The 20,858-nt window shown below is 46.0% G+C and overlaps 2 protein-coding genes across 3 annotated transcripts in view; both read left to right on the forward strand.

Annotated features, from left to right (window-relative positions):
- The window catches only part of LOC109853693 (probable JmjC domain-containing histone demethylation protein 2C), a 168,078-nt gene extending 157,356 nt beyond the window's left edge, over positions 1-10,722 (forward strand). Inside the window, exons 8-9 of the mRNA XM_020426039.1 lie at positions 9,033-10,631; positions 10,694-10,722. Of these exons, the coding sequence (XP_020281628.1) occupies positions 9,033-10,631; positions 10,694-10,722 (1,628 nt within the window). The remainder of the gene's footprint in view (positions 1-9,032; positions 10,632-10,693) is intronic.
- LOC109853673 (lysine-specific demethylase 3A-like) overlaps positions 10,325-20,858 on the forward strand; it is a 109,910-nt gene continuing 99,376 nt past the window's right edge. For both annotated transcript variants that reach the window (XM_020426004.1, XM_020426005.1), the window contains exon 1: positions 10,325-11,274. In XM_020426004.1, coding sequence (XP_020281593.1) covers positions 10,733-11,274 — 542 coding nt within the window. In that variant the 5' untranslated portion in view covers positions 10,325-10,732. The remainder of the gene's footprint in view (positions 11,275-20,858) is intronic.

The following is a 20,858-nucleotide window of genomic DNA, read 5'->3' on the forward strand; positions in this document are numbered from 1 at the left end:
ATTCTTTAGAGCTTTTTTGTGCGCGTGAAAAAAGGAATAAAAGAAAAAAAAAAAAAAAAAAAAAAAAAAGGAAAGAAAGAAAGAGAAAAAGAAAGAAAAAATAGAGAAAGAGAATTTTACAGAAAGAAGGAAAGAGAAAAACAGAGACCATAGAGAGAGAGAGACGTAGACACGCGTCTGGTGTGATACGGAGGAAGAATCGAGGCCTTGGTTCGTCGTCTCAACGTCATAAAGATACAATAGAGGCGCGCAGCTGCAACGCCCTCTCTGTCTCCTCTCTTTCTCTCTCTCTCTCTGGTCCAGGCCACCGTGGATGCTGTGGGCGTTCCTCCCACTCAGCTACCATCTTTTTCTTCCTTGGAACTCTTTCTTTTTCGTGTTTCTCGTTTTGTTCGTTTCTCCATGGCCGACCGGCAAAATCCACCAGAGGGTTCGATACGTGGAAACTCACGAGGGGCGGCGAAACGGGAGGGAAAAAAAAAAAATTATCAAAACGGGTGGAATGAGTTAGCGTATGGTCGACACGTGACGAATCCTCCGGTCAGATCGTGTATCCTCTCGGTGTATTCTCTCTGTCTCTCTTTCCCTCTTCCTTGCTACGCTGCTCCGGTTTTGCTTCTTGCTACCAGTCGCAGCAAAAACGACCCCGCGGGTCGTCTGCGGGAAACATGGAGGCTGACCCACGTGTCGACTTCGTTGCCGAGAGAAGATCAGGTTTAAAAAAGAAAGGAGAGACACAGAGAAAACGAGGGAGATGGTAGAAAGTTACTCGAAGCGTTAATTAAAGCGTCGCTCTCTGAGAACTCGCCTGACCTCGCCCCGACATTAACGGCGATCGTGAATTATGTCATTCTTTTCTCCGGCGTGTCGGCCAGATACGGTAGCGATCTCGCCGATACAGATTTCTCGCGTTCCTGAGATTTACATTTCGCGTCGTTACGTAACACGCCGTCGCGTAGCTGCACGGGCGAGTAACGCGATTTACAATCTCTTCACGCGATCGGAATTTACAACTCTTCGCACGAGCATCTGACGTAACCTTCCATAGCGAGCATTGCACACGCATCGGTGATTATATATGTACGTATTCTCTTCTCATGTTCGCGCGCAATGTGACCGTCACTCGGAGACGAAAACAATTAAGAGACATATTTTTACGTCTCTGAAAAACATTTTTTCAATGTTTTTTTTTTTCGAATTCCTACAGACTTTTTACATTATTTATGTAAATTTTATCAACTTTCATTGTCGTTCTAAACTTGTAAGTTTTTTCCGTTTCAACCAAGTTTTTAATAAAGGAATTTTCCAGCGGTAATAATGTCGGAAGCAAAAAAAAAAATAACTCCTCGAGAGCCGAGCGATTTAAATTCTGAAGGAGTTTTAGCGAATCGAGCTTCAAAGTCCCGGGCAGATAAAACTCGTATTTCCTAAGTGAAGTCGAGAAAAGTTCAGTTTAACAAGATTGCCAGTTCCGAGCTTGGGGGTTGTAACGAAATTAATTAATTAAGTAGCACACCTATACTGTGTGTCGAAAAACTTTAATATATCAATCGCATAGTTTCGTAAAACACAGAGAGACACGTATTTCTTGAGTAGCGCGTCTTTGTACGCGCGCGCGCGCGCGCGAGAAATCGTTCGGTATGAGGATCACGGGAAAATGCGAAGGATCTATCGTTCTCGATCTTTCCGGCTCGTCGATTTCAGACGACAATACTCGCGAACGTTCGTTCGTGCGAGACGAGACGAGATATTGATACTATCGAAAGCACGTAGACAATCGGTTCGCGGAGAGAGAGAAAGAGAAAGAGAGAGAGAGCGAGCGAGCAAGCGAGCGTATATATTGCTTCCTCCGTTCTCTAAATCGGACGCAATCAATCTCGATTTATCGCTCTATTACTATCGCACGTTGTTGTCTATCGAGGCTGCACACAAACCAACCTCGCGTTAATCGCACAACGATCAAGTACTACTGTTTCAAGGTAAATACGTCGTACCGTGATTTTTCTTTTTTTTTTTTTTTTTTGCATTCAATAAAAATAGAAGAGTCGAACAAAAATATCAGTTTTGTGTCCTGTACAAAAGCAAGCTTGTATCCTGATGAAATATTCAGGAGACTCATTTATTGCTGACTGGTAAAACATTAACATTTTAATTTTCGAGAATACGTGGCAATCGAGTAAAAAAAGCGGACTTTATTCGTTATTGATAAACATATTTTTAACTAGCCTGACAATGGTTTTTAGACGTGTGCTTCTTTAATATACAAAAAAAAAAAAAAAAAAATTACACATATTTTGAACGCGCGGAGATATATCGCGTCGCTTTTTGAGAATAAATCATTGATCGACGGACTATAACCGACGTGTTAATCGCGGCGTGTGTGTCGCACGTATTATATCATGCAGTAGGTTGCATATTTTAGATAGCGAGCGTCGATTATTTCGCGTTAATTACGTGCCGTACGCAAAATATCAATTGTAAATGTCTACTTGCTTATTAATAAAAAACCGTTGACATCCGCTCCGGGCCGTGACGCCGTTTCACATAAACCACACCGATTTTTATCGGTTCGCTCTTGTCGCGATCGCAACCAGTAGTATATTTCAAGGTCACGTCGGAACAGCTGTCGGGTTACGTAAACGCGCGTATGTTTAACGAAAAGAAAAACAAAGAAGTAGCGTTTGTGTGTGCTGAAAACATCATGTACGCTGAAAAACTTTTTTACATACACATAAAGTGCAAGAAACGGCGAAACGTTTGCAATCTCCGCGCGAGAGAGTATATACCGTCTGTGAAATTTCATTTCATTATTATGACGTGGTCCGTTCGCGTTTAACGTAGCGTGTCTGAGCCGAGCTGATGTTCCCCGTCAGCTCTATCAAAGCTCGTGTCAGAATCGACGGTGACTGGCTTGCGAGTAAATTAGGTAGGCCTGACGTCGCGCGCGTCTTGGCATGGGGTCTCCGGGAGTGTCTCCTCGGAGTAAGCGGAAGAATAAGAAGATTGGGAAGAGAAAGAGAGAGTGAGAGTGAGAGTGAGAGAGAGAGAGAAAAGAAAGACCTGGCGACACGCCAGAAACTTTTATTTTCGCCTTCGATGCTCTTTTCCAGACCCTCTGTCCCTTTTGCGCTCTCGTCCCGAATCCCTCGATCCCTCAACCCTGTCGTTATTTTTCCTCACCTCGCGGAATCGTCTTCGTTTTCTGTATTCTCACTTGTACCGGGGGCTAAGCTTCGCGATGTTGGAAATAAGTTTATCAACAAACGCAGCGAGAAGAAAGAGAGATGCGGGAGAGATCTTCGTCCACAAGCACAGCGTCGCCCGCGTTGAGCATCGGCAGAAATAGCTTGGTTCCGAAAATAAGCGTGGAAGACGAGACGCGTCTCTTCGAAGAGACGTACGGATCTTCGCGCGACTGCGAAGATCGCAATCCGTTGGCCAAATCCCTCATTCACCCGTGTCGTCTTTTGGTACATGAGCGGTTAAAGTAAATCAAACAACGATTAATTTTCTGTCGCACGCTGTTTCTTGTTATCGCGTATTAAAACAAACAGAAAACGTGTAAATCTTACGCGTGACACGTATATCAATCTTTTATACTTATTTCATCTTAACGAGCGGTTCAAAATTTAACGCTGTTTAAATTTTCTCTCTTTCTCTCTTTCTCTCACACACACGCTTCGCAGTTGTATTCTTGATATCCGCGCATATATTATAGTTTCGTGTCAGCAGGATGTAATCCGTTGTGTCATGTATAATATGTACATATATATGTATATATATATATATATATATATATATATATTACACATATTGCAACGTTTGTTCGGTTTTTCTTCCTAATGAGCTTAATTGATCAACCTAATTATCGAAGTGTAGCACCACGCGCTGCTCATCGTTTCCGCGTGCGAGGCATCGTATATAATCAACACACGCGCCTAATTAACTCTGTCGCGCGATTTTAACAATACGCGATTATTTTATAACAGCAATTAAAATTGTCATCGGAATTCTAAAATGCGCGCCCAAGTTAGCAATATCACTACGTAATTTGTTTACAACGAACGACGATCTTTAACAATGTATATTGCGCGGTGATTCGATTAACATTCAACACATAAATCTTGTATATTTATATCGCCTGTCTAACGCGTTCTCTCTCTCTCTCTCTCTCTCTCTCTCTCTCTCTCTCTCTCTCTCTCTCGATGCGACTATCTAATTCTGATCCATTATTCATATAAAATTCATGCGAAATATTGCGCAAATGGAACGCGGTACATTAAACACTTAACATCCTGTAGAGAAAATTAGAGGATGCCGTTAGGGAATGAGTTTCAAAACTTGTAATAACATATTTAGAGAAAATGCATTTACAGATGAAAGAGCAGATGAATAATGCACAAGTGGCGCTTAATCTTTCCGACTTCAATAGTTAATTGACCGCTACTATGCAGGAAGTGTTTTTGTATGTATGTACATGTAAATATTTTATTCTAACGTAAAAATATTTCCAAATTAATAGACACACGAAGTTCCGATTTTTTTTTCTTCCCATATTTTTTAAAGCAAACGTGTGAAATTCAAAAACGAAACAAAAGAATTATTCAATATGTTCGCATTTGATAAGACTCACTCGTCGAATGAAAAATCATCTGTGTGCAATTTTTCCGGAAATGACAATAATTTATCCGAAACTTTCATATGGCACAGTTTCCTTTCTCGCTTCTTCGCGCGTGACGCGCAAAAGTTTCGCGAGGAGCGGTAGAGAGCGAGCGGTATGGCAGTGACTGATATTCGCGCTGGAACTAATGGCGCATGCAGAATGCGGATTCAGCATGACGCGGTCGATAGGTGGACGCAAAAGTAGGGACGGGCGAGAGGAAAGAGGGTAGGTAGTGTTTTGTTAACCGCGGTGGTTCGAAGGGTCACCTGCCAGTCTGCACGGGGCGTTGATTTTGACAAAGGGTTTAAATGCCTGCGGGAGAGGAAAAGAGAAAGAGAGAGAGAGAGAGAGAGAAAGAGAAAGAGAGAGGAGGTCGCCCAGGCATGTCTAATTTCCCCGGTGCGTCGGGGCAGGCCGACGATATCTATCAAACCAGGGATGCACCGTCGTCCCTCTTGACAAAGAGCGCTTAGCGTAGGAGTTGTTTTTCACGACCTGCCCCTTTTGAAGGGCCATGCGCTTTTTAAAGCCCTTTCCGCGCGGTCAAGCAGTGACGCAAGGTCATGTAAACAGCTTTTTTCTCTGAAGGTTGAAAATTATCTCTTGGAAAAATAAATTGCGCTTATCGGGTCGATCTGTTAATGATCTCGTTGAGTGGTAATTAACGATTATTGTTGTGATTATTATTGCGTGTATCGATTATTTTTGTGCTACAAATTGCGCGATAGAGAGATTAAATTGCTCTTTATGTTTCGACTACAGAGTTTGTTTTGTTTTTGTTCTTTCAAATTACATAACACTTTTATGTGGCTGCGCATTTTTGGTTTGACTCACTCATACTTCTGTTTCTGAGGACAATTTTTCACGGTCTTTGTGCGTCGCTCAGAATTTACATAGAAATAAGGCGCGTAGGTCTTACATAATGCAACGTGCAGCGCTGCGTGCAAAAACAAAAAAAATAATAATGACAATAATGACTAACGTTGCGTTTCTCACATATTGATAACACATATCGGAATATTTTTCTCGCTAGACATAAATAGTCCGATCTGTTCCGAGAATTTGTGCGCGCAAACATGTAACATCTATCTCGTTGCGCAGTTTTTTTTTCTTTTTTTTTTTTTTTTAAGATAATGATATGAATGAGCATGTTAATAACCTAGTTATCGCACGAGCGCGTCGAGAATTCAGATTAGGTCATTCGGTGTCAATCTCGAACATTTATCAAGCGCAAAGTGTCGATCTCTGTTGCGTAAGCGGCTATATTCTACGAGAAAAATAAAGACTCGTCATTCCGAGAGCGAGAAACACACAGTAAAATTGTTTTGAGTGCTTTTTGCTCTTCGCATACGAGTTTTTCCGACCTTTTTCAATGGCCCAATATCCCTGGGACTCTTGTGAAATCCTCTTACTTTCCTTGGAATTTTACCAACGTAGGAGATTATCCCACTTTCTACCCGTTCTGTCATCTTTGTTCCGCGAAAGTCTAGACCGTGAAATGTTTTTTGAAAAAACAACACACGATAATCTTTGCTGACTCGAGTCTGCTTTTAGGAATGTCATTCATTGAATCATAAGAAAATAAATATTTGAAATATCGGTCTGAAATATTTCTCGGAAAATATTTATCGATCACTTACAAATAAAACTTGGGAACAAAAACATTGCACAAATTGTTCACTCAATAGAATAATTATTATTCTAGTATTATTGTTTTGTGCAAATAATACACAATATTATTGAGTCAATAATATATTATGTATTATTTAAGAAAATATATATTTTAGTATAAATCATACATATAATAATAAAAAATTATAATAAAAAATTAATAAATTGTTGTTAGAATTTATTTATTTTTTTTTTTATTCTAATTTTATTTTTCGCAAAGTTTTGCACGTTGCTTTCCCGCGAATCGCATTAGCCGTCTTCTCGACAACAGACGTTTCTCGATCGAATATCAATAGTACACTCGATAATCGCATCTCAAGCCGAAAATGACACCGCACGCAACTACACGAACGCGAAACGAAGTACACGATCGCTGTTTAATTACGTGCAACGTAATGCACGCGACAGACAGAGGACGACAAACCGCAGTAGCTAGGAAACGGGATTCACAGCACGTCGAGACTCAGAATGTTGCGATGCTCCCTAGTATTATTCTGTGTGTGCGTGTACACACAGATATCATCTACACAGAGATGCAAGCTACACGCCGTATCGGATAAACACACCCCACGTATGCACCGCCGTTGCCCGTTGGAGTGGCTCTCCCCCTCCGGGTAATAACAGTAAATCCCGAGTAATAAATCCCTCTCCCGTGTGTCTTCCTTTCCCTCATCCCTTCGTCCTTCTCGCCGCCGACTCTTGTGTGTATATATGTACGTTCATGCTTATGCGTGATATCCTCATCCTCCTCCTCCGCCTCCTCTTCCTCTTCCTCCACCTGTCCATCCCTTTCTACCCGTTCGCAACCAGTTTCTCTGTCTCGCGCGCGCGCGTTGTACAATACACACACGTGTGCATTTCTATTCGCTCATCTCTCTCTCTCTCTTCGGAAGATGGATACGCACGTATGCACGTGCATGACGCGCATTGTTGTAAATTGCTCCCAATGCCACGACCGTGTTCCTACTGGGTTAATCGAAGACCCCGTTGAAATCTCCCTCCGGTTGCCCGCGGGTTGCCACAGACATGACCGGAAACCCGATTGAACATTACGGCGAATTGCCGCGAGGACGGGACCGCGCGACCGATCTTCCTTGTGTCGATATTCGTGCACGAGGCTCGTCTTTCAATCGACGTAAAGGGACGCGCCTTTACAACCCCGATTGATAACAATCAGCTACCGAGCTCAGCAACTTTCGAGAACGCTCGGAAGTTACGATAATGTGTATGTACGACTGCACGAATAGCGATTTTGTCCTAATAAATTAGGAAGCGATTTAATGTCGGGAGCCAATAACAATCCTTTAACTTACACTTCGCGGCTATTATGGCGGCTATTACTCGTGCTATCGAGTTTTGGACGGACGCCAATTGAACGAACGGTAATAGTATTACGTTGTTATCGTGATTTACCCCTCCGGGCGATGGAGTTTGTATGGTATAGCATTCTCTCGACTTTGCGAGGTAAGTATTCTCGCCAATTGCGAGGATGTTCTTGTGTATCAACGACACACAAGAACATCTTCATTTGAGTGTATCGTATCTCTTGTGAAAAAAAAAAAAAGGGGGATAAGCTTCGCTTGCAACATTCTTTTGTAATTTCACGTTCGAGTTCACGTTTCCGTTCGAGTGAAACTCGTGAAGGAGCTCAGGAACTGAACTCAGGAACGCCACTGTCATTGTCAATGTTTATTTATTTATTTTTTTATTTTATTTTATTTTTGTAACGATTCCGATTTTACAAAAACTCGAGAGCAGAAAAACTGGCGAAGAAGCTCGAGCCGGGAGAGAAAGAAACGCGCGCGACAGGTGATATGTTACATGTGCATGAGACGAATGTCACGGAGAGAGACACGGAGGAGGGGGGGGAAGGAAAGGGGGAGGAGGGTGCAGCGGTTGCCGGGTGGACTGCTTTATATAGCGTCCGTAGGGTTACCGAGTTATGCGAATCACTGACTGCGCACATCAAAGGGATTACCTCGGTAAATCAGCTCCATAATCTCCCTGAACGGTGAACAGCCGATGTACCGGACAGTTGTAGGGATCGATCGATCGCCCGCCACAATTACGCGGTCCGATCAAGGGTATTGAGATAACCTTCGAGCGCGCAGAGTTATCGAGTGCGCGATAATCCATCGTCGTGTATATGTATCGTCGATAATTTCAATAATTAGCGGCTCGTTCGTCGACGCTCTTTACGCGCAATCATCAGCTTCCGTCGCTTCGCTAATGTTTGTAATTAAATACGTACGTGCGCTCTGCGGCGCTTGAGTATTTCTGAACGAGCCGCGGGGATGAAAAAGGTGGAAGAAAATTATGAATGAAAAAGTTTCGAGAGAGTTGCTTGGGGGGTTTTAACACGGGGGGGTCGGGGAGGGGAGGAGTTTATTGCAAGGCTAAAAGGAAAAGTTTAAAATCTTGCGATCTTTTAAAGACTTGGAGCTTAAAGGCCGTTTCTCAAGTCAGTTGCGCCTCGAGTAGCTACAAAGTTGTACGCACAGTGCCGTAAAGTCGAACAAACGATTTACAATATATATATACTATAGTATAGCCATGCTCGCCAAAACTTTAATTCGAAAAACTTCAATTTTACATCCGGCTCTTACTATCTAGTATTATTGCTTCTCGTCTATTAAATTCGACGAAAAAAAAAACGTTCAATTAAAAACTTCTCCATCCTCATCTTTCTCTGTTTCAGAAAAGAACAACGCTCGTAACAACCGCCGGCGACGCGTGAGCGAGGGCGCTAGTCGCGAGAGGACCGAAAAAGATTCTGCGGAAGCTGCGCTATCCACGCGACAGCAGGAAGATCGGGAGAATAAGGGTCCGCCGTCGGGTAGAGTTGGAAATCGCGTTGCAGCACGACCGGTGCTGGAGGAAGCGAACAGCGCTTCGGGAAGTGCTTCGAAGTTACGGAGACGTAACGTCGCGGTAAGGAGCCCGACAACCGACCAGCAGGGTTCAGCACAACATCAGAGACCGGTGCGAAGAAGACCGAGGCCAGGAGGAGGAGGTCAAGAAGTAAAGCCGGACGCCGAAGAAGACCCTGTTGCCGAACGTTATCATCGTAGCGGCGCAAGAAACGATAAGGACGAACGTCTCGGCAGCAGATCGGAAGACGAGGAGGAAGAGGACGAGGATCGTCTCGAAGAGGAGAATGAGGAGAGTCATGAGCATTGCGATCAACTGACTAAGCGGCTGAGAACAAGCCCCGTCGGCAGAAAGCTCCGGTCCGAAAGTGGTAAGGGCAAAAACGCCGAGGAAGCTGCAGCGGATCGGACTGGGGAGGTGGTGGTGGAGGCAGAGGAGGAAGACGAGGACGAGGAGGACAACGACGACGCCGAGGAGGAGGCAGGGGTGGAAGAACACGACGGGGCTGAACGGGAGGTCGACAAACTCGAGGAGAACGAGGAGAGTCAATCTAGGGAACGGGATAGAGAACCCGAGCCGCCACCTCCGGACAAAGTCGATCCCGGGGGCGATCCTGCTTCCAAAGAACCAGGTAGCAAGACAACAGAATCGAGAAGGGACGCTCGCGCGATCGATCGGAACGCAGATAAGATCAGCGAGCACAAGGAACAGCAACGAGAACAGCAACAGCCACCGCAGTTACTCGTGAATGGATTGCACGTCGACTCGCCGCTGGTCAGCGACAAGACGAATGTCATCCGCGAAGATAGTCCATCGTTGTTGAAGTCGACTACTACTCGATCAAAGACAAAAGATTCGGCGGAGGAGGACGGAACGATCGCAACAACACCAGCGGCGGAAGACGAGCGCGACGAGAACGCCAGTGAAGAAGAAGTGGGCTCACAGCGATCACGCCGAACAGAGGTGACCACCACCGAGTTAGGCACGGAGGATAGCGTGGGTAGCGGCGTGAGGGCGGCCAGCGTCGAATCGGTCGTCGAGCTGCTGGAGTCGAGCAGTCAGGACTCAGGCTCCGTGCTGGAGAGACTGAGTCCGCTTAGTAGCAGCGGCGGCGGCGGCCCCGGCAGGCAGAACAGCCTGCTCCTGGAGCAGCAGCGGGAGCAGGAGCGCAGCCGGCACAACGAAAGTCCAATCATCCTTGCCGAGAGACTGAACAAGCCGCCACCGCCGATCGCCGGTCATCATCACCATCATCTGCAGCCGTACCATCAACAGCATCATCAACAGCAACATCAACAGCAACAGTTTCATCATCATCAACAGCATCATCAGCAGCGTTACTCTGCCGATAGTCCGGTGATCCATCATCATCATCAACAACAGCAACAGCAACAGCAGCAGCATCATCACCATCAGCTAGCGAGCAGTCAACATCATCACCATTCCGCCGCACGCTTGACCCCGTCGAGCCTCCTCGAGGTGCAACAGCAGTCTCACACATCGAGGGGTGGCGATGAGGCCGGCCTTATGGAAGTGGAGGCCGGGGCCGGTATACCTGGAACAGGCGTACTCGCCGGTGTGCCCACGGCAGTCGGCGGCATACGCACTTCCGGAGGCAGCAGCGGTGCTGCCGGCGTCGCCGGTACGTACGGCGATAGCGGTTCCGATAGCGGGGTGAGCTCGCTGAGGAGCACCGGTTCCGGCGACGAGAGAAGCGGCAGCAGAAGTTCGGCGCTTAGCGTCGAGGAAACGACGTCGTCCTCGACGTCGTCGGCAGTCGCGGCTGCTACGCCAGCCAGAGTCTGGCACGTGCAAAGCGTTCAACACACATCGCTACTGATGGCGCATCCGTCTCAGGGTGGGCCCAATGCTGGCGCTGGCGCCGCGGCCACGGCGCCACCGGTCGGATATCAGAGTCCCGCTCCACCGAGTCATCACCCTTCCGTCGCAACCGAGATGCTCTGGAAGTCGTCCAGGTATTATCCACCGATTCCGCAGACGCTTCTGGCTCCGCAGCCACCGAGTACAGAGGAACTACTCGAGAGGGATCGTCACGAGAGGCTGCTACGGTAAGTCTCTTTGTGATTCTTCACAATTGTTTTGTTCGTGAGTTTTTCTCGGGTACTTACAAATACAAAATTTACCCGAAACGTTACGATTTCTGATTTTGTTGAGAAAAAACAAAACATTTTTTTCCGACACTTTTTACTGTAACTCTTGTATGTTTTTTCTTATACCGAACTCTTCGAACAACCAAAAACAATTCGAGAATGCGGGCCATTAATATGCTCACGTTCGAAAGTATATTCGTGCCTCGATAAACGGCACCGTGAAAGGTTCTGACGTCGTATTACGTTTGCTATAATCAACCCGACTCGGATTGATGGCTGCAACGTGATACGCGACGGCGATAAAAAGTTTATTCGCCGCGCGACTACCTTTCCGCTCGACTACGCGCGCCAATAATGGTGCTGGCGCATGCACGAGCGATTTGAAATACGCATATAATACATTGAATACGATCGCTCGCGAAAGTATCGCGACTGCCGCAGCATTATGCCAATATAATCTTGTCTAAGCTTAATTATATTTATTTGCCATTTACGCGTCAGTCGTGTGACGTTCATCATGACTTTTAGTTTGCTCGATTAATTGCCTCGTTGTTAACCTCGACACAGAAATAATCCGAACGTGCCAATAACAACTTCCATTCGATATATTGAAAACGAGAATACGAGAACGAGATAGACGTCGCTTCGAGAACATTGAGAATTCTGTCTTCGTAATCTTTCACAAACTGTTTTCGGTTTTGTATTGAAATGAAATTAGTAATCCAATTCTCTGTTTTACAAGAGCCAGATATCCGTTCGCACATCATCCTCGCGATGAAAACGCGTTCAAGCCGTTTAAGACCCGGTATAGTTTCCCCGAGGCCGGGGAAGTGAATGTCCGACCGTTGAGGCAGCTGCATTCGTCGACGCTTCCTCGGTTCTAGACCGCCTCGGACGCCGGTCTCTTTGTTTGACTCTCGCGTGACTACTACGTCGAGCTCGGCTCATTCTCGTTTTTCGACACGCGGGCAGACGCGAAGAGAGAGAGAGAAAGAGAAAAGTGGACGAGAGAGACGTGCGTGTATCCGCGTGCTTGCGCGTGTATGTATATGCCTGCGTTTCCGGGCGCCAGCTGTGAGTCGCTCCTCCGACTTCCGGCGGATTATCGCGATAGAGAGAACGAGGTTGGTCGGGGAGTAATCGAGTCATCACTCGCGCGGCACGCCGACAACGAGGCGGTGACCCGAAACCGTCGCTCTTCGGCTCGTATGAATAAACCGGTGGAACACACTCGCGCGGCACCACCACCGACATCACCGCCGCGTTTGATCGGCACGTGTCGATGACCCTGCCAACCCGCGCGCGGGCGTCCTCCTCTCTTTCTCTCTCTCTCTCTCTCTCTTTCTCTTTCTCTGTGTCTCGCTTGACCTCGTCGAAGGCCGCCGCGGCCCGGCCGAAACTTTCGGTGTCATTTGGCGTTCTCTATTATGCGCCCCTAATCTCCATATAATGGATTATTCGTGCTCCCTCTTGGAATGGACGGGTAGTGATTATCGAAATTGCTGCGCACAGCCTTTCAATAGCGTAATAGCGAAATTTAATCGAATCGTTTCTCGTCGAGAGAAACGTTTTCGTTCGTTTTAGTGACTTGCGAGACATTTTCTTGTTTTTCACTTTGCTCTCTCAGAGACACAATCGTTAAATTCCTCTCGCAAACAGTTCCGTTGTTGTTTCCTGAATGATGAAACTTTAACGAATGCGCGAGAAGTTACTATCCGAAGATAGGAAAGTTTACGTGGTCTTTTTTGTTCCGTATAACTCAGTTCGGTAACTACGGAAACACTGTATAGTCCGGGTCGGCCATGACTCCACGTCTCTCTGCATACGACGCTCGTGTGTGTGCGTGTAGTTTTCTTTCGTTTTAGCGATCGCGTATCGATTGAGAAGCGCACTATGTGTATAAAAGTTCCCGTATTAAAGTACTGAAAGTTTGAAAGTAACTGAAACTAGCCACGCAAACTTTGCTTGCGAATAATTCACAGGTACGGGGCTGTTATCGCGACTGAATTATCTCTCTCTTTCTCTCTCTTTCTCTCTCTCTCTCTCTCTCTCTCTTTCTCTTTCTCTTTCTCCGTGCGAATCGGAAACTATAGCGATGTATCTTCGTCTTCTGTGCGAGCAGACAAAATCGATTTGGAGAGAAGGTTGTTTTTTTTTCCTCTTCTATAAATACAATCAAGTTTTTTCGACGCGATAAATTATTTCGCTTTCACTTTTATATATCGTCAAAGTCGTCTGTGTGGCAAATAGTGGATCAACTTTCTTTATACACGAGTGTGTACAACGCGTTATCGTGTCCTTCGGATTTCTTCACGACTGACTATAACGGGATATAACGGGAAAGCCGCGCGCGGTCTTTCGTTCGCTCTTAACGCGTCACCGGAGCCAATCTTCGTAACAAATCCAGCGACCTGTGACCCCACAGCGACGAGTTCAGCGAGCATCTGGGTAGAGATAATTAATAGTCCGTGAACCGGGAGCATGACTGAGATATTAAAGCTCCTCTGGAAAGAGCCCAGGCGGAAAAGGGCGTTGGAGGGTTGGCAGAGGCGACGTTACTACAGACGACAACGACGACAACGACGATGATGATGACCTCCTACATCGTCTGCCGCGAGCGCTTGTCTGCGTCGAGCGGTGGTCCACGAGTTGGACAATATATTAGATCAAAAGTTGGTGCCAAGTCTCTCTAAATATCGTTGCCCGTGTATTTTTGTGACGTTGAACGTCGTCGGCTACGTTACGAGGCGCTTTTTCGGATCGCGCCGTGATTTTATTTCGAGACCGCGTGAGATAGAGACACTTAACGAATTCTCTTCTAGACGCGCGTTTCGCGCGCTTCTTCTTAATAACTGTCATCTTGTTGTATGCTCGCGCGGACAGAGATTCGCGCACCAGTTAACCAGCGATTTATTTACAGTCGTGTAAAACACTCGAACGTGTTTCCCATAACGAAAAAATGTTTTATTTTTTATTTTTTTAAATTTTTTTTTATTTTTATTGCCGAGTGGAGTTTGTTGAGCAGCGGAGTGGAAAAAATACGCGTGTGTGCGCGCGCGGAGCTGTCAAAAATAAAAATTATTAAAAATAAAAACAAAAAAAAATTACATCGTCAATGTGTAATACTTGAGCTTTTGTTTATTTTACCGCGCTGCATTTTTGCTGTTTTTATATATTATATAAAATTCGCGACACGTGAGAAGAGACGGCGCGATCCGGCGCGTTTATTTTCCCGCGGGTATTAGACGGTCTCTAAATTGGAAGCAACAGTTTGTCGGTGGACGAGTTAATCGCCTTCGCATCCTCGAGATATTTTCAAGGCCGTGCGCGCGATAGCATCCCCGGTTGATTTTCTCCCTTTTGCTCTTCTCTCGCGGGCGAAACTTGCGAAGGGGGGAAAAAGGGCCTTCGCAAAAAGAAGGAAGATGCGCGATGAGAACGCCACCCTAATGACCATCGTGTAGCGACGAAGGTTAACCACCACGCTGGCCCGTTCTTTTGCGATCGATATCCCACGTTCTTGCGCGTCTTTATTTTCTCTCTCTCTCTCTCTCTCTCTCTCTCTTTCTCTCAATCTCCTTCTCTCTTCTGCGATCCCACCGGAGTCGGTAGCACTCGATCACGAGGTATTAAAGCCTGATTGATCGATGCACCTTTTTTCTGCTCAATCCTGGCCTCGACGATGAGTCACGTGAAACTCTGGAGGCGCGTTACCGAATACAAAGGAACGAAGGTTTCGGGATTAAACCGGCGCGGACGAAATTATTCCGAGAACGGAAATGTCGGACCTCGTATACGTGAGAAATTAGCCGAGACAAGAAAAAGTTACATAACAAAAAAAAAAAAAAAAAAAAAAAACGACGAAAAAGGATCGCGTTATTTTACATCGAAAGTATATAATCGTTCAATATCTCTCTAATAATTGTGTATCTCTCTCCGCCGAGGCAACAGATTTTTAATTCGAACGAGAAATTCACACGTTGCGGTAGAAATGTTACATACAATATCGGATCGTTAGCTAATGTCCGTTCATTAATCAGGAACGAAGTAGACGCTAACGAGTTATCAGGTTTCGCTTTGTGAAAGCTATTGGGGAATTAAAGAGTGAATTTACTCCGGGATATCGATAAAGGATACACTTCGTTACGGGGAAGTAATCGCTCGTTACGTGTAACGAACAGGCGAAATGGGAAATCCGATAAAGCGGAGATACGGATCGGCGGGCGCGATCGGTTATCCGCACGAGACGAACGACGACGTCGCGGAACGCGACCGCCGCCGCCTGATATTTGCCGATATCACGCGAGAGAGGATGGCGGGCGCGCGCACGGGGGGCTCGAAACTTCTTGGAACTTCCTGCAACGGGAAACGCCGCGAGGCGATTACACTTCCCGGAGACACGCGTTCCGATGCTTACCGCGCGCACGCGGCACGTGATTGCGGATAACAGTTGCGCCGTGATTGCTCCTCAGTAGACGCAAGAAGGATGAGGTGGAGGAGAAGGTCGCTCTCCGTAATGATTTTCGGTATATCACAGCATAACATATTAGCGCTGCGCGCTACTCGAGTTGCGAGAATACGAGTTGCGAGATAATCGACGCGTTAAAGTAATTCAAGTGTAATTGAGTTTTTTCTTACATAAAAGAAAAGCAAAATTGTTGGGTCGTTATGTTCAATCGTTTTTTTAAATAACTCGGGAACACAACAGAGACATTAAAGTGATATTATATAACACTAATTATGTCACGCGTTGATTTAAAACAGCAGTCATTAGCGTGTTTTTTTTTTGTTCGCGCTTTTAAAAAACTCTTTGAACTGTGCAATTTCTTTCCTTTTTCCCGTGAAGGCGATTCGCTCGGCCCCGCTGCGTTATTCTGCTCCAAATACGTCCAATTACGTGCGTGATCCTCTTCTCTCCGCCTCTCTGTCTCTCTCTCTCTCTCTTTCTTTCTCTCTCTGTGTAACGATCACGATTTAACGCTTATGCAAGCCCCGACCTCTTCGCCGAGAAGTAATCGGCTGCTGGCTGCAGCAACAGAAACTGGCATTTGGGCACAAGGTCATGCGCAGCTTCTTTTTTTATTCCCCTTCTTTTTCTTTTTCTCTCTCTGTTGTACCGCTCCTCTGTCGCCCTTCCTTTCTGATCCGCCAACCTGCCCGCCTCTCCTCCTGCTCTTTGACCTTCTCCCTCCGTTGCTTCGCGTCCGGAACCGTTTGTTAACCGGTATGAACGGCGAAGAAGAACGGAGCGGGAATGCACACGGCAGGAAGCTGTAAAAAATGTGCGCCCGGGGAATCGCGTGTCCGCATCGCAGTATATCGTTTTGCAGCTTCTATCGTAAGAAAACTTGGACGTATAATGTTGGGTTTGCATTATCTACGTGATGTTGCCGTCGCGTCAACGAACCCTCTCAAGCGTATTCGCGAAAATAACCACCTTCGTGTGTTATTAACAAGCAGTTTGTTTTTTTTTTCTTATTACTATGTAATGAGATTGTTATTGTATAATTAAACTGTCGGTTTTATGAGCGACGCGCAATTATTTCGGAATGCGCAATCGATGCCAGAAAATCTTTATCGCGATCACACATCGTGTTGAGTCATCGCGCGCTATTATTGTCACCGCGTTTAAATAGCCGACGACCGTGTGAATCCTTTCGCGTGTTTATGGTCTAGAATGTGTCTCGTAAAAACCGCCTTCTATTACCGGTCGCCGATTTATCTCGAGGACGACAAACGTTGCCCGCGTCGCTCTTTTGCGGTCGCGCTCCGAACATACGCCGAAGGTGCGTATTTGAAACATGTTTACAAGGAAATAAATCTCGCTTTTAACTCTATGTGTATATGTGTATATATATATATATATATATGTATAGACACACACACGAGATTGCGTCACGCGACTCTGAATCACACCTGAATATCTCGCGGTTCACCCAGCGCTTCGTCGTCGAATCGAAAAATTCACGCTTTATTCGCGCTCTCTCTTCGTCCAAGGTCATCAGATTTTACATACGCGTCACTGTTTGTCGTTAGATAAAAATAAAAAAATAAATAAATAAATTACTCTCAGCGTTTGATTGGTTTTTTTTCTTTATCCGAGTGCTGTTTTGAATTTATTGGGAGTAGATACGAGATATATATATATTTGACGTGTCTCGGTAATGGAATTATCAATAATCGCTTACGGTATTTTAATAACATCTCGCACAAATTCGAGCGGAAAGTGAGCAGAGACAATCTCGTAATTCCGATAGAAACGCGAAGTTGATTAGTCACAACGCAGCGTGCACTTCTTTCGGGCGCTATGCAAGTGACGCCTCTCGAAATTTAACGTCTGTTCTCTCTGAGAGAAAGAGAGAGAGAGAGAGAAAGAGAGAGACGAGCCAAGCTACACGGACGACCAATTTATCTCGAGGTCATCGCGTTATCTTCCCACCGAGGGCGCATACGAAGCGTTCGAGTGGGCGAAGTACGGGCAATGATCACTGTTCATTATGCAGTTCACGTGGCACACGTCCATCAGCTCGCCCCGGCAGTTTACACGCCCGTCACGAACACACGCGCGCGCGCGCGCTCTCGCTCGCTCGCTCGCACATGAAATCGTACGTAGATATATTCGATACACATGCACACCGCCGCAGCCGTTTGTATCTTGCGATATCTCCGCGCTTCGTCGCTATCTATCGGCGCGGCAGTGCGAAGATTAGAATTCGCGTCTCGCTTCGAGATATCGCTCTTGGGCGTGCTCGCAACTCGAGGTCGTGCTTAAACGCGATACGAGAATTGTTTGTCGGAACAATGTACCACACGAGCGGGAAAATAGTTTTGTTTGAGATTCTGTTAAAAAATTCTCCTTGAGATTTTTCTATCGTTTACACGTACGTATTTTTATATTTTCGCACTTGCGAGAGAAAATTTTTTATCCGTGACCTTTTTCGTCTCTCCGCTTTAACCGGGTCGAGAGGGAATATGGGGATTTTATATTAGAAGATTTCAATTTCCAATTTGACGCGAAGCATCGCGAATCGCAATGACACACACGCGCGCGCGTGTTTACCCAAAACTAATTTATTATATAAAAATGATAATTAGCTAAGAGCAGACACACACGCGCGTGCGCGTAACTGTCACGATGCGCACAATGCGAATGAGAAAATCCGTTCGACTACATCGACTACGGTGACATGTGAATGAAATAGCTTTCAGCACTCGTTCGGTCGAACGGTGGAAAACGTCCCCGCTATTTCGCAAATTGGGAGTGGCGTGGCTGTGACATCATAGAGCATTTGGATTTCGATAGACGAGCGATGCCCGGGGAAAATTTCGTGCATTTGTGGCGAACCGGCAATACCGCCGGTGTCGTCAAAGGACCGGAACCAGGATGCGTATCGCGTGTTCACGATATCGCCGATTGATCGATAATGCGCCAGAAGGTTTATCTCGTATACGTTGTCCACATACAGCAGATATTTCACCGCCGCGGTACCGGATGCGCTTTCAGCTACAGATTCTTTGACAAATTTGGAATCGATGTTGGCAGGTGCGTGATGGAGCAACGCGGTAATTCGCGGCAATTTTTCCATTTCCTCGTTAAATGTTCCAATAGTCAGAAATGTCAAATGAAATTCCCGTCGAAATAGATTTCGCTAATTCCGTAATTAGATTTCGGGACGATCAGAATGATAAAAAAAAAAAAAATTTATTACGCATTTATGAGAGTTTAATTTGCTTCAGATATCCCTTTTTTTTTTTTTATTGATAATTGAAAAGTGAGTTATAAGTACGCTGAGTTAAAATTTCTTTCATTCGATAGGCAAATTCGATTGAGAAATCGAAACGTGTCGTTGTCGATATTTTTCAATAATACCGATATTGAGAATCGCATCCGGTTGAGCAACACTCGAAACACTCATTTATGTCTTGTACTCGTTTCTCGCGTTCGTGAGAAATAATTCATAAGAAAGATTCGAGGCGATTCACGCCTCGGGGAGGAAGATTTTGATCAGCTTGGCGACGACGCGCATCGAATACCAAATAGACGCGACACAGTTTCGTAAGGTCGGTTTGATTTGACTTCGGAGACACGTATTGCGATAACTTCCCATTTCCTGTCGCGCGCTTTAATCGGGTCACTGACTCTCATCGGGCTGGCGTCGTCGTCGTCGTCGTCGTCGTCGTCGGCGGTGGCGGTGGCGGCTGGAATCCAATCGGCAGGAATGCGCGCGTCCTCGCGCGGCCAAATCGACCAGACACGACAGACAACCGGCAGTCGCAATAATAGGTCGCGCCGTAATAGCTATAATAAGTCGTCGTAATAGCGAGGGGCGAGACGTGGCGCTATACAAGCGAAGCTAGAATTGGCGATTCAATGAAATCATATGTGCGAATAAGCGGCTCTCCCGCGCAGCTGTCTCTCTCTCTCTCTCTCTCATCGTCGCAGTCGGATGACTCTGGTGCTCGTCGTACTTTAACACCGCGCCATTATCGCGCAGATGTCTCGATCCAGCGTGGCTGGTTCCGCAATCTCTTATGCGACTAAACACGCATATAATTCTCTTTTAACGTGATGCATAACGTTATTTACATTTTTTTTATCATCGAGACGAAGCATCGCGTCTCGATCTCGATTAATTAGATTTATCAAATATTAGATATTGAATAATCAATTTTTGAAAGTTTTATTCCAACTTTACATTTAGGCTTTGACACATTACACAATAACGTTATAATTTCGCATTTCCATATTCCCGGCAACTATACCGGCGGTAGATCCAATTTGCTCCTGCAAATCCGCACACAACGAACGAGCGCAATTAATTTTTCTCTTTAAATTCACCGTGTAACGAAGCTTTTCCTCGCGCGAAATGTTTCAACCTCCCCCCTTTCCAAGTTCAATTTAGCGCGAGATATAAACTCGACGCGACACAATTTCGCCGCGGGTCACACGCATCTCTCGCGCACAATCTGGCATTACGGTGGCTTTAGTTGGACGTGAACCATAACTCAATTTCTCGGACAAACGCGACTTTGCGCGCGCGCGGGCACGACGGCAATTCCAACAATTCTCTCGCGCCTCCTTGTGTATAATACGGCTCGTGAATAATTACACCGCGGGGGCGGCGTCGAAAATAACCGATATATTTCCGGGATTGCGTGACGGCGCGTAAACAAGAAACACAAAAGGAGGGAAAAGCGGCGGGGGAGTGGTGGTGGTTGTAGTAGTGTAGTAGGTTTCTCGTAGGTAGTTTGAGAGAGAGAGAGTGCGCGCGTTCCTCGCGCGTTCGTTTCTAATTCGAGATATCCATTAAAAGGATGAACGCTCGGCGCACGGCTTCGTGACTAACGCTCGCCTTGCCAAAGAGAAGGGTAGGTCGAGGCTTTTCAAGGCGTGGAGGAACGCACAACGAGATTTGCGTGGCCGAGGGCCATAAACTCGTCGCATATACCCGACGTCGCGCGTACCGACACACGTGCGTGCACCCGCATCCGTATGTTCACACGCGCGAGTCGACGCACAAGTGTGTCTATACATATATATA

Source organism: Pseudomyrmex gracilis, unplaced genomic scaffold (genome assembly GCF_002006095.1).
Source record: "Pseudomyrmex gracilis isolate BER0280 unplaced genomic scaffold, ASM200609v1 scaffold_53, whole genome shotgun sequence".
Taxonomy (NCBI): domain Eukaryota; kingdom Metazoa; phylum Arthropoda; class Insecta; order Hymenoptera; family Formicidae; genus Pseudomyrmex; species Pseudomyrmex gracilis.